The 13,805-nt window shown below is 39.5% G+C and overlaps 1 protein-coding gene and 1 long non-coding RNA gene across 7 annotated transcripts in view; one reads left to right on the top strand and one right to left on the bottom strand.

The window, feature by feature from the left end:
- The window catches only part of LOC103474344 (uncharacterized), a 171,231-nt gene that overhangs the window by 52,086 nt on the left and 105,340 nt on the right, over positions 1-13,805 (top strand). The gene's annotated exons all lie outside the window — the stretch shown is intronic.
- The window catches only part of LOC103474340 (fatty aldehyde dehydrogenase-like), a 9,627-nt gene continuing 606 nt past the window's right edge, over positions 4,785-13,805 (bottom strand). Inside the window, exons 1-10 of one of the 4 annotated variants that reach the window (XM_008425211.2) lie at positions 11,066-11,189; positions 9,718-9,881; positions 9,319-9,550; positions 7,612-7,697; positions 7,196-7,404; positions 6,581-6,698; positions 6,347-6,488; positions 6,101-6,267; positions 5,917-6,022; positions 4,785-5,358 (exon numbers count right to left, since the gene is read on the bottom strand). In XM_008425211.2, the coding sequence (XP_008423433.1) occupies positions 5,045-5,358; positions 5,917-6,022; positions 6,101-6,267; positions 6,347-6,488; positions 6,581-6,698; positions 7,196-7,404; positions 7,612-7,697; positions 9,319-9,550; positions 9,718-9,873 (1,530 nt within the window). In that variant the 5' untranslated portion in view covers positions 9,874-9,881; positions 11,066-11,189 and the 3' untranslated portion in view covers positions 4,785-5,044. Of the gene's footprint in view, positions 5,359-5,916; positions 6,023-6,100; positions 6,268-6,346; positions 6,489-6,580; positions 6,699-7,195; positions 7,405-7,611; positions 7,698-9,318; positions 9,551-9,717; positions 9,882-11,065; positions 11,190-13,805 lie in introns of those variants that run through there. The other 3 variants (XM_008425213.2, XM_008425212.2, XM_017308219.1) reach the window with 3 other exon arrangements.

Raw genomic sequence — 13,805 nt, 5'->3', positions numbered from 1 at the left:
CCCACCATGTGCCCTTAGGCCAGTGTTTCTCAATTATTTTCTATCATGCCCCCCTTTGGGATCATAATTTTTTTCGCGCCCTCCCTGCTCAGTGCCCTTCCCTCTCCAGAATTTAAATACTGTTGTGAATCTGTTCATATTTAATAATTTATCGAACAAACCACTGGCTCCAACATTGTATGACCTTATTATCAAAACCGCTGTTTTACTATTGTAAGCCTCAAAATAATTTCCAAAATCAGTTTATGAGTGAATCACTAACATTTAATCAAGACTACGCAGTTTGAAAAAGTGCAAGTGATTCACTGGGGTTTGCATTTTTAGACTTAATATAGTAAAACATTTTAGAACTGTAAGCATTGATTACTTGTCAGCTTCTTCAGTTTAGTTTTCTACAAGGTATATAGTTCTTAACATTTATTGTGGAAAWATTTGCAGCAATATTGCTTATAGTTCAGCTTGTCAGAGGAGAAGAGATGAAAAGTGTATAACATTGTTGCATTAACAATAAAAAGACAGGTTTTGTCTATTTCYTGGCCTTTTTCTGTGAGCTACAGTTACTTGCTTATGATGGAGTATAAGTGCCGGGTTCTGAGTTTTTGATTTGTGTTTTAAATTCGAGTAAAGTTGGACGAGAATAAAGACTATTTTCATGATAGCTTTTCATCATAGTGCACTAAATTGCGGAATACTGAGGATCTTGTAAGGTTATAGTTGGTACTGGTTTAACAAATGACTARGTGGTAAATGTTTTAGCACATCAGAAGAAAATTTTCAGCCCCAGGACTTTGAAACGATTGCTTACACAACTTTTTATTTAACAGAAAGAACCAGATTTGCCGGCAGGTCATGTTGCATATCACTCTATCGAAGTTTTTTAATATAACGACTTTCTTCCGGCAATATTTGCGTCTTTACTCTGCCAATATTTAAATTACTCTGCAGATACGACTTGATTCTCTTAGTATTATGACTGTATTCTTGTATTTGAAAATAAGAATCTCTTATACAGGCCACTGACCTCTGCTGCCGTTTTTCTTTTCACTGTCAAACTTCTCCATCTCATCTCTAGATAGATTTCAAAACATCCGCGCTTGTATCCTTCGCTTCGTTTTTTTCTTGTTGTTTTTTTTCTTCTGCTCCGTTTACAATAGCACTGTGGCTACTTCCATAGACATAATATAAGAGTAGACCGCGCATTGGCTGCTCCGGAGCAGCAAATACGGCGGCCATCTTGGAGCGGTCGTCCCTCCTACTTTGCTTAACCAAAACAGCAGAAGATGCCTCAGTACTCAGGGATATTGTTGTTCGGATCGATGGACTCTTGATGTGAGGGCTCCACAAACAACATTTCACAAGTAAGATGGACATATTATTGTGTAGATTTTGTGATTAGAATATTACTTTACTGTATTTACGTCAGGGCTGCACAGTGGCGCAGTTGGTAGAGTAGAGTAGAAGGTTCTGGGTTCAATTCCCTGCCCCGGTCTTTCTGCATGGAGTTTGCATGTTCTCCCTGTGCGTGCGTGGGTTTTCTCCGGGTACTCCGGTTTCCTCCCACAGTCCAAAAACATGACTGTTAGGTTAATTGGTCTGTCTAACTTGTCCCTAGGTGTGACTGTGTGTGTGCATGGTTGTTGGTCCTGTGTGTCTCTGTGTTCTCCTGCGGCAGACTGGCGATCTGTCCAGGGTGACCCCCGCCTCTCGCCCGGAACGTTAGCTGGAGATAGGCACCAGCAACCCTCCCGACCCCACTAAGGGACAAGGGTGTAAAGAAAATGGATGGATGGATATACGTCCACCGGCGAGATACCAGCTAATATTAGCTATAGTGCTTGGTGTAATACGGGGTTCAGCCCCGCTATGAAGGCTAACTGAGATTCCGTAAATCTAAAAAAATTTATTATTCTCTAACATTGACTTAGATTATCTGACACAAGAGCCTACATTAGAAATGAAACAATGCAACATGTTTMATGTTGCATTGTAAAACTTATCATAACATTCACCAGCAAAGTTTACACAGGTGGTAAAGACTATTTATTTGTAATTCTTTCACTCTGTCTAAAGAAGTTTGTTTTGAAGTGCTAAGTTCATAAGTGCTTTGTAGACATCTTGCTGTAAAACTTTAGTATCAATTAAATTAAGAAATTTAAGACTAAGCAAAATGGCAGAGCAATATAATATTACCACATAAAGCAAATTTTTAAAGTTTAATCGGTAATACTTTTATAACAAACTTATGTCAGATCATGATTTCTTGGTTAATGTCAAGTTGTCATAACGAAGACAATTCTGTCTAGGTTAATGACAAGTTGTCATAACGAAGACATTTTTGTCTAAATTAATGTCAAGTTATCATAACAAAGACATTTTGAATAATGTCAGTTTTGTAATAAAGTTGTCATGATTTACACTTTATGACAACAGTCATAAATATTCATGAAGACTTATTCATGTTCATGATAGGTGTTATGTCATGTTTATGACAGTGTCATGACAGTCTTATTTACACCCCTTCAAATAAAGTGTTACCGGAATATTTTTCAACAAATACCACATTGAGAAGATTCTTTGCTCCTTATGGGCCCCATAAAAAGAAATGTTGTTTAGGTTTAGGACTAGGGTATGAACTTAGGTTATGTTTAGGTTTAGGTTTAGTTTTAGTTTTAGGGTAAAGTAATGTGAGAATCGCAAGCAAAATTCTTTGAGTTCAACCAAAAAAAGGGARCATCAAACAAAACTTTGAGAATCGCAACCAAAAACTAAGGCTCTCAACCAAAAATTCTGACATGCGCAAATAAAAGTTTGTGTTCTGCAAATAACTTTTTCACTTCATCAAACAAAAAGGAGTGATCTTAATTTTTTTTAAAAATTTAAACAAAATGTTTTCGTTTAAAAGAATGAATCATTACAATTCAAAAGGTTTTGACCACRGCTTCATTTTTTTTTGATTGAGATAAGTTTTCTTTTGTTTGAAACAAAACATGTACTGCTAATTCAAAAGTTTTGGCAACAATCTATTTTTTTTTATTTGACATGCTTTTTTTATGACTGAATAATTATGAAACAAATTTAATTCTATATATTCACAGCCCAAATGGGAACTCAAAGAAAGACTTAGCAAGTAATTTATACAAGMCTAAAATATACTTTCTACAGATTATGTTAGAAACCATTTTGGTTTCCAAAATGTGTTTCTAACCTGGCATGTGCTTCAAAAATCCTTAAAGAATTCACTGAATAAGAAAGAAAACTACTACAGTTAAGACCAGAGTCACTTTGTGAGCATTAAAGACATTTTACCAGTGGTAACAATGGATACATTTTTACCACCTCTTGCATACCAGAGGSTGGCACTCAGAGGGAGGCTGAGTACCACCAGCGGTACATCTACCACATTTTGAGAATCATGAAAAAGCTAAAAAAAAACAAAAAAAACATGAAAAATCCTCTGCTATGAGGAAGGGTTTGTTGGAAAGGATGGAGAAATCCTCAATGACTGCCTAAACGCTGTCTTCACTTACACAGCTTAATGATGCCATCTAGTGAAAACAAAAGGAAGTGTATAATTCCAAAAATGTAGCATTGTACTGCAGACACAAACTACTTTGCCTCTAGATTTTCCAAAGATTGACAATGTTAAAAAGTGAAGGTTTTCCATTTGTAGAAGGATTAACTGTATGAGTCTGTTGTTGGATACGGGAATCCAGTTTGATCTAACTGCAATGTTAGATGGGTCAGAGTTGTTGATGGGTCAGAGAGGAACATAAATTCTGTTAAAACTGATAAAACTGGATTGCACCTAGTTTATGTATAAGTATTTTACTGTACCCTTTCCACCCTTTCCAAAGTACACTAGTACAACTAGTGTACTTTGAGACCACAACGTACTTCAAAGAACTAAAGTACTTTGAGACGACATGTGTTGGACATATATTAGACATGTATACATCGCTTATTGCCACGTGTCAGTAGGCGATGTATACACTATTCAATAAATTAGAACATATGTCCGGATGTGTCTTGCTTGTCTGATGTCTTTTGAAAACAACCTTAAGCAGGTATTAAAATATGTTTAAGTTTCCATTTCTATATTAAAATGTTCTTTTTTATTGGTTTTATGATTTTCAAATTTTAAATGACGTTTTCATTAAATGTAAGCAAAACATAACTACAATGAACAAAGACTTTCAAACATCCATTTGTGTAATTAACGTATAATGTGTTGAAGTGATAAAATTCCTGAAATGAATTTCAGTAATATTCTAATGTATTACAGATCTGTAATTGACTGAACTAAATGATTTCTAGTAGGGGGGGGTATATCTGCTGGTTGGTTGAACCTGTGCAAAGCAGTTTGTGTTGTATTCATATGTTTAAATATTGTTCTAAATATTAAACTTCACTGACTGATTTATTACTTTGGTGATTTCTGAAGGTATTTAGTTGCACTGGATTTTATCTAGAAGTGTTGGATGAAAAGGGGCTGGGGACAAATTCACACCACACTTTTYAGAATTTCATTTGTTAAAATGTTCACCTCACGATTAAGCCCAGATTTGTTTTGGTTTGTCACATACAATTTTAATAAAATACACTAATGTCCATGATGATAGTGACAAAAACATGCAAAAGTTCAAGCAATATGATTACTTTTTCCAGGCGCTGTATACAAAATATTAGTTTCATGTCAAATTACATTAAACATTGTCAAGTAAGGATGACATATGGTCAGATCAAATCTTTTATTTGAAAACAAAAACAGATACACAAATCATAGTGTATGATTTGCTTGTTTTTAATGTATTTCCTTAAGAAAAGAACCATTCACAACAGTAATGACTGAGCTAGGGTTATTTAGTTGCTGAGCAAAATCCTCTGACACAAAATTGAGAGGCAGGGGAAAAAAACAAGTTAGATTAAACAATTATGTACATTAAACACTAAAACATCTCAAGTCCAAACAGATCTCAGTGTAAAATCACTGACGCATTTCTTAATTATTTGGAAAGAGTTTGTGAAGGAAAGCGGTTCGGCTCTGCTAGTTATAGAAGCCTCTCCAGTACCAGCAGGTGCAGTTAAGGCCGGCAGCTATGAGCAGGATGACCAACAGAGTGATGAACAGGCCGATGCCCAGGATGGTGGCCACAGCAGCCCAGATGAGCGTCCTCTTGGACGTGTCGATCAGAGGGGACCTGAGGGCCATGCGGACCCGCCGCGCTCGCCGGCGGTCCTGGGGAGGATAGCGTGCCAGATTTACCCTCTCCATCTTCAGTGAGCGAATCAGGCACGCTCTCTGGTGACTCAGCTGGTCGAAGGTGTGTTTGCCATGATAACGACCCATGCCACTCTGACCTGGAGAGGGTCCAGTACACAAGTAGAGTCAGGACTCAACAACAAAATCAGACTCATCTTTCAAATCTTTCAATTCCACTTCCCGGATCAAATCAAACCTTATGCTTCTCTGCGGGAACCTGAGTTTCCTGCATCCTCCAGAGTTCCCCAAACACCTTCTATTTCCTTTTAGTTAATAAACCACCTCAAACTGCTTTCCCTGTGTGTCAGGTCTGCATGTGGGTCGGTTAAATCCAAAACCGGATGGATGGATGGATGGATGGATGGATGGATGGATGGATGGATGGATGGATGGATGGATGGATGGATGGATGGATGGATGGATGGATGGATGGACTGAAAAGGAGAGATAAAAACCCCTGTACTGTCCTGTTCCTCCTTTATTTCTATTTTCCCTAATATAATTTGGAAAACCATAGGTGGAGCTCTCCAAGCTAAACTACTTTGTCTCATTATGTAAAGAATGTACTATTACACTACAGGACCAAATATCTACAAAGAGCTTTCTGAAGACATTCTTTCATTAGACTCAAAAAAACTGCTTGTCATGATTCTCACCAACGCCTCCAAATGGGAGCGAGCTGACTGTGTAGTGCATCATGACATCATTAACTGTCACTCCTCCACTGGTGGTCTCCTCAATCATCCGTTTTATTGCCTTGGTCAGATGGGAGGAAGCACAAGAGTCACATAGAGAAAGGTTCAAAAGTCTAAAAGTTGTTTTCTGTTTCGTGAGCCCCACCTTCTGGTCAGAACAGAAGATATAGAGAGCCAAGGGTTTCTCCCTCTCATTGATAAAGTTAATGGCATCCTCTATGTCGCTCACTGTGACTATTGGCAGGAGAGGGCCAAAGATCTCCTCCTGCATCAGCCTGGAGTGGGGGGGCACATCCTTCAGCACCGTTGGGGCTGTCAAAGGAAGAACACAGTTCATGAAACTGGAATGAAAACAAAAATGTGAACAGTGATTTAAAATGCCTCCTCTTACCAATGTAGCACTGTGAGGAATCACTCTGCCCCCCCACAACAGGAGTGTATCCCTCCATCAGACCCATGATTCTGTTGAAGTGCTGCTGGGTGATGATTCGGCCGTAATCAGGCGAGCATTTCGGATCAGCACCATAGAATTCCTGTAAAAAGCAAAAATATAAAGGGTTTCAATAAAGCTCTGTACTGCCCAGTTTAACGTAAAACTAACAGCAGGTCAAAGTTGATGTGCTACCAGCAGAGTCTCTCTGATGAATTCAACCACTTGGCCCTGGATGCAGGGCTCACACAGAATATAGTCTGGAGCGATACAAGTCTGGCCACAGTTCACAAACTTCCCCCATGTGACACGCCTGCAAACAGAACAGTCATTACTGGGAGAATCCCTGAAATGCTTTAGAAAGCCATGAAAGAACACGTAATGATGCCAGCTGAAGGTTCCAGTCAATACCAGCTAAAAATTTTGAAGGAGCAATATTATGCAAAATGCACTTAAGCTATACATCTGTTGGGATCTTGGGTTGTTTGAATTTGTTTTGAGTTTTGTTATTGCCCAAAACAAACRTTTGCATGTTTGTATGTTTGAGAAAGGATTTCTCAAACATGCATGAAAGAATCAAAGCAAAATTCCAGGTATGTTTTTGATGAGGGACTAACACTATAACATTATGTAAAGCTCAAAAAAGTTGATTTTACATGATACTGCCCTTTTAAAGTTGCAACCTAAAGATGGAAAAACCATCTGACTCTCTACCATGTGTTATTTGCCTAAATCTCCTGGAAAGTTTGTAGTTTTTCTACATCAGTTCAGCAGTCAGCCTTGTCTGTGTGCTGGTGATGACAGTGCTACCGGCAGGCCGTCCTGACATCACAGTCTTTGTCGATGTAGCAGGGACTCTTCCCGCCCAGCTCCAGGGTCACAGGGGTGAGGTGGCGCGCTGCAGCCTCCATCACCAGTTTGCCCGCTGTGCTGCTGCCCGTGTAGAAGATGTGATCAAACCTGAGCCTCAGCAGCTGCTGCGTCTCTGACACACCACCTGTCACTACTGGGTACAGATCCTGGAAGTAAACAAGATATTTTCTTCTCATTGAGTACTCAATGCTGTACTTGTTGAGTGAAATAAAGAAAAATCATGTTCAAGAATCAAGACTCAGCTATTCAGCTCATTAAACAGAGACAAATTAATCTCAGTGATAGCTGTGCTATGTGGAAATTTAACAGCCTTTGCGACCAGCATTATCAACACCAGCAGTGGGTGTTCAGACCTTGTCCAGATAGCAAGGCAGCAGTGCATGTAGCAGGAGGGACGAGCACTTGCTCAACTCGGACGGTTTCACCACAGCTGCGTTGCCTGTGAGTGGAATGAAATCACAGAGTGACGCAAAGCAGGGACAGTAGGAGGATGAGAATGCTGGCAGGGGAGTGGGGCAAGGGGTATCAAGTGAAGTTTGTACAGTTATTGCAGGGTTCATACAAGTACATACATACTTCATGAACTTTTTCACATTTCCAGACAAAAACCTCATTGGATTAATTAAAAAAAAAGATTTTATCATCAACACAATCCAACATGTAAAGGTGAAGGAAAATGGTACATAATTTTTAAACATTTTTTAAAAATCAAAAACGTCAAAAGTTGTGGCACACTTTTGCATTCAAACCTCCTTTACTCCACCACTAATTAAAATCCAGGCTGACCAATCAGTTTCTGAAGGCTCTGTAGTAAATAGAGCACACCTGTGTGTAACATAAWATAAGTATAAATGCAGCTGTTCTGCATGTAAAGATTATTACACACTATAAAACAAGTATCATCATGAAAAGAGATGTGGGAAAAGTTCTGGAGAAGTTTAAAGCAGGGTGAGGTTCTAAAATAAAATAAGATGTAAATGTCTCACAGAGGTCTGATCAATCCATCATCTGAACATGGAGACAAGAACATGTGGAAGAAGGAGTTCAGGCCAGATGGAACTAAAACATCAACTACAAATGCTCAACAGTAGTTGGCTGAAAACCAATACTGCAAATCACCTCTTTACAGCTGCAGTATGTAACTTTTATAAAAATATGTTTTTTACATATTTGTTAAAACTGTCTCCACATTGTGAAAGTATAACATGAGACAGCTAATCTGAAAAAAATGTAGTGCCTCTACATTCTCCTTGTGGTCCTATTGTCATCTGCAGAAATACACCACTCAGTCAGAAACAATCAAWAAGAGCCAGGGTCTTAGAACTGTCAATCACCCTTATGTACAYCCCCTTGCTCTCTGTTATGCTGCAGCTAGTTACCCACATCAAAACCAGAGGTGGACGCACAGGCTAGTAAGCATGGATGAACAGTTTTTCGGTAATAGTAAGTTGTTTCTCCACCATTAGCACATTGAGCAGCCTGAACATAAGCCTGAAGGTCAGCGGTAAGACCCTCCTCCTGACTCTGATTGGTTGTTTCTGACCAAATGAAACAATCAATCAGATGTTAGTGGGACAGAAATACACCATTTTCTGTCCCCCGATTTTTCAGATTTTCTGTCTCTTTTCTGTAATGACAAAGTGGCAGTTTTAATAAATGTGTAAAAAAACATATTGTTTATAAGAGTTATAACATAGTGGTAGCAATGTCATAATTTGGGTCTGCTTTTCTTTAGCAGCGACAGGAAGCTAGCCAGAGTTGATGGGGGTGGAGCAGGTGTAGGGCTGTGCTGGAAGAAAACATGTCAGCACCTGCAGAAGACCTGAAACCCTAAACATACATCCACAGCTACAACAGTATAATGTAGATCTAAGGTCTTAGAATGGTCCATTCAAAGTCCACACCTAAATCAAAATGAGAAAGAACCCGTCTCCACTGCTCTAGAGTCCAGTGTTGATGTGCATCCAACACTTTGCATTGAATTTGTTGATGTAAACTTTGGGTTGCATGATGAGTTTTTAGAAGCCAAAATTAGAAGCAGAAAGTAAAAGAGCTCCTACCCGCAGCGATGGCTCCAACCAGCGGAATCAGAGTTAGAGCCCAGGGGTAGTTCCAAGCCCCAATGATGAGAACCACTCCCAGGGGCTCTGGCTGAATGTAGACCTCGTCCGATATAGTAAAGAGGTTCTTTTCTACAGGACGAGGAGCAGCCCACTGTGCAAGCTTCTCTATGGCCAGCTTGATCTCATTCTCAATGCTGATCAGTTCCAGGAGAGGCGTGTCATACTGGCTCTGTGGAAAACCCAGCAGGCATGGAACCAAACCCAGCTATACACCACTCTTCTGTGTGGTGTATAGCTCCAGACATACATGTCCAGACATGTATGTCTGGAGCACCAAACATACATGTTCATACGAACATGTATGTTTGGTGCTCCAGTGGTAGTGTGTCCCCTTACCCTGCTGATGTCTTGTTTGAGAGCAGTGGAAATCTCAGTCTCCTTCTCCATGATCATCCTCTGCAGGGCGTGAAGCTGCTGGAGTCTGAACTCTAGAGGTCGAGCCCTGCCACTGATGAAGGCCTCCTTGGCCTGCTGTAACAGCTGCCTTTCCATCTAGTCACCTGCTCAACGACAAGGCCCAGACCGTGGGTCTCCAGCAGTGGACAGGTTAGAACCAACAACCCCCCGTCTGCAAGGAAGCAGTGCTAGCCACTATGCTGTCCTTTATTCCTTCAGTAGATATTTGAAATATTTTCTATTCTCACATTTACAGTTTTTAAAGGCAATTTTTTAGGGATTTCAGTTTATTTTAAAATAGAGGATAGGAAAATGCAAATATATTAGTTTAGCGCCATTTTATGAAAGTATTAATCAAAGTGCTTGTTGAGTATCAAACCAAATAAAATGGCTTCAAAAGATTTGCTTAAAATCTTTTGAAGATTTTAAGCAACAAAACACATTGACAAAAAACACATTGTCTCTCAGAGACAAAGCCATTGCTGTATGAGGGGACAGCATGTACTCGTCCGATTAACATGGAAAATTACATAAACACAATGTAACACAAGTGCTAAAATGTACTTTCTGAGAAAGCTGCTGGAAGTAATGTATGAAAAAGAAGACAGAGGTATTATCCCAGTCCTTCCACTGGCTCAATGGAGCTCATGTTCATGTTCAGTTCATTTTGTTCTGATAACATCTTGACCTCTACCACTGCCTTTTCACCATCGGTTATACCATCTTAAAAATTAAAGTAATTAGTAAAGTGGCTGCAAGAACTGATTTCATACACTTTATAGAACACTTAATAGTGTAAATTCAAATTGATTTGTCAATAAAAATGTCTTAGTAGTCATGATGTTTTTGTCCTTAATCGTCTGACACTATCTTAGTTGCGTAAATAAATGAAGCTACATGTAAAAATGTATCTTAACCACTAATTGCCTGTTTAGAGAGCCAGGTTTATTATTACCCTTAGCGTCACTTCCATCTGTTGGGTTGAAAACTGAACTCAGGATTCTATATCAAACCAATAATTCTGCCTGTACAATCCAGGCTTTTAGTGTAGTGAACCCCACATTTCTGTAGAAAAATAGACTTTCAGACTCCAGATAAGCTTCGTTATAACATTATATATATTTTCTCAATAAAACAGTTTACATTAAATTGAGTCTGCATCATCTCACCAATGTAGGCCAACTTAGACCATTTTTATCTGTTGCATTGCATCTCTCAGTTCTAAAATATTAATGTGACTGAGACCAAAGTGACTACAGAAGCTGGTCCATGAAGCGTGTCTACTTACTGAACTCACTGCAGCCGGACTGGAGCTTGATCTGGTCGGATATGAGTTGAATGTTCCCGTCCCGCTGTGGGGCTTCCTGCTCTCCAGCTGACCAGTGTGCGTCGTCTGCCACTGGCGCAGCTCTGGGGTCAGATACCAAGTCTGCACCACTCCCCCCTCCCTCCCACCTTTTATTCAGTAATTACATGATACGGGAGCTGCTTTCTGGCTACTACTTTTACAGTCTTTAATTAGCAGTTCAGAGGTTACTGTTCTCTTTATAGCAGCTAATCAGTAAAGGCAGCCAGCCATAAAAACCAGAAACCTTGGAAGGACACAGATGTCAGTTTGGATGGAAGGCCTTATGGAGGAAAAACAGTACAGAAAGAAAACAGTGAAGAAATTTATTTTATTTTTTTTTTTATTAACAGGAAATGTGAGGTCCAGCCAGAACTAAAGATAGATTTTTATGAACTCTAATGGATTGCTATGGTAACATATTGCTGGACACTGACTCCTACAGTTAAATCACAAATGTGAGCATAAAAATGTAGAAGATTTTATATACTTGGTTTACACAAAACATATCTAAAATGATAACTTCAATCATATGTCCTTCCAAATATAACTTGGACTTCCAAATATAAGTCCAAGTAGTCCAAGCATTTCAAATATGAAATTCTTGTGATGGACCAGACTGGATTCCAGCTGCAGATGACCTGCATTGACTGCTCAGCTTCAGTGCAGGAACCGCTGCAGGCAACAAGACACAGAAAACAGAAACATGGCTGAGCTGTTCCAGATGAGCACAACAAACATGGACGTCAACAACAGTGGAGCTGACCAGAACAAAGGAGGCCTTCAACCAGGGACAGTGAGGCATGTTGGGTAATTAAAAGGAGGGTAGATGTGTGGGCAGGTTTTCCGGACAAAAACACATTGTCTCTCAGAGACAAAGCCATTGCTGTATGAGGGGACAGCATGTACTCGTCCGATTAACATGGAAAATTATTTGATAATATTTATAAAGTTGCTAACAGAATTTACTGTGTGTAAAACTAGCTGCTTTACTATTGATAATCATGAGCCAAATTAATGCTTTGGGAACTAGGCTCCAATAAATAACTCTCCTGTGGTGCCAGCACTGGTTAGTACTTTGGATGACACAATAGAAAAACTTTGTTAATTATTAACAATAAATTATTGAAGCAAAGATAACATTCAGATATTTTATGCAAGAAATCACTACTGATATCTAATGGTTGTTCACCAGTTAGTGGTGAACAGCTTACATAATCCACATCTGACAGAGAAATGTCATTGTTTATCCAACTCTAACGTACATCCATCCATTGTCATACACGCTTAACCCTAGTGGGATTGGGAGGGGTGATGGTGCCTATATCCAGGGGTCAACAGGCGAGACGCGGGATTACCCTGGACAGGTCACCAGTCCATCACAGGGCAACAGAGAAACAGAACAAACAATCATGCACACACACAACTAAGGAGAATCTGACAGCTATGTTTTTAAGCTGTGGGAGAAAACTGGAGTACCTAGAGAGAACCCACACATGCACAGGGAGTACAGCCCCAACTCTAACACCTAAAGTGAAAACCATCATTTGTCAGATGTATAGGTTTGAAAAAGGTAAATTGATATCTGGCCAATTCCCCTCCATCTTTAATCTACTTGAAATATGACATTAAATATAATCAAACAAGATGAAATATTGTAATTAACAGACAAAACAATAATATCAAATCTAACCAGAGTATTTATTAGTCTGATGATTAATATCAAAAATATTAATCATCAGAATGAAAATTATCAAGATCATTTGAATTCATGATTAATTGATTCATTGCTAATTGCGACAGGCATGGCAGTTTTCCTTTACCTGCACCACAAAGGCTGCAAGACAAGTCAGCATAGCTAACATAGCCATGTTGCGCAGCTTCTGCACATTAAGCTGTGAAAGTAAGAAGCGACGGGCCCAGCCCAGCTTCTTTGTGCTGGAAGAAGCGGAGAAATCATGCAACTGCGAAGGTTGCTGAGCTGGTCAAAAGTGTGGCGGCTCGGTACCGGCCCATACCGCTGTGACCTGAGAAACAGAACATTGAAAGTCAGAGTGAAAACCTTGTGATGAATGGTAATCAGCAGGAGGACAGACAGCCTACAAGCTCCAACTCCTCCAAACGGCAGAGCGCTGTCCAGGAAGTGGACGATACAGTCATTGGCCACCAGGGCTCAGCTAGACGTCTCAGCTAGCACTTTTTCGATCAGATATTTAAAATATATTCCTTTAGCATTAAGAAGAGGAAAATATCTGCCTGCAGGCCAAGCATTTACCTTGGCATTGTGGGAAAACACATAGGGAACTAACGGCTTCTCTCTCTCATTTATGAAGTGGATGGCCTCATCCACACTCTGCACTGATGATGGGCAGTAGTGGTCCAAAGATCTCCTCCTGCATCATTCTGGAGTCACCCGTTACATTTTACAACACTGTGGGACCTGAACAAAACAACATGTGGTAAAAGATTTAGGAAACATAGTGTAGTGTATGCAACAGTGTGGGAAAATATAACATCCTGTCTGTTTATGGTCTCCTTAGATTCCCAATTTCTTAAATCCATAACGCATTTACGCCGTGTTTAGGATCTAGATAGATAGATAGATAGATAGATAGATAGATAGATAGATAGATAGATAGATAGATAGATAGATAGATAGATAGATAGATAGATAGATAGATAG

Source organism: Poecilia reticulata, linkage group LG13, assembly GCF_000633615.1.
Source record: "Poecilia reticulata strain Guanapo linkage group LG13, Guppy_female_1.0+MT, whole genome shotgun sequence".
Lineage (NCBI taxonomy): Eukaryota > Metazoa > Chordata > Actinopteri > Cyprinodontiformes > Poeciliidae > Poecilia > Poecilia reticulata.
Note: the sequence above shows the minus strand (reverse complement) of the source record. Positions and strands in the feature narration are given on the sequence as shown.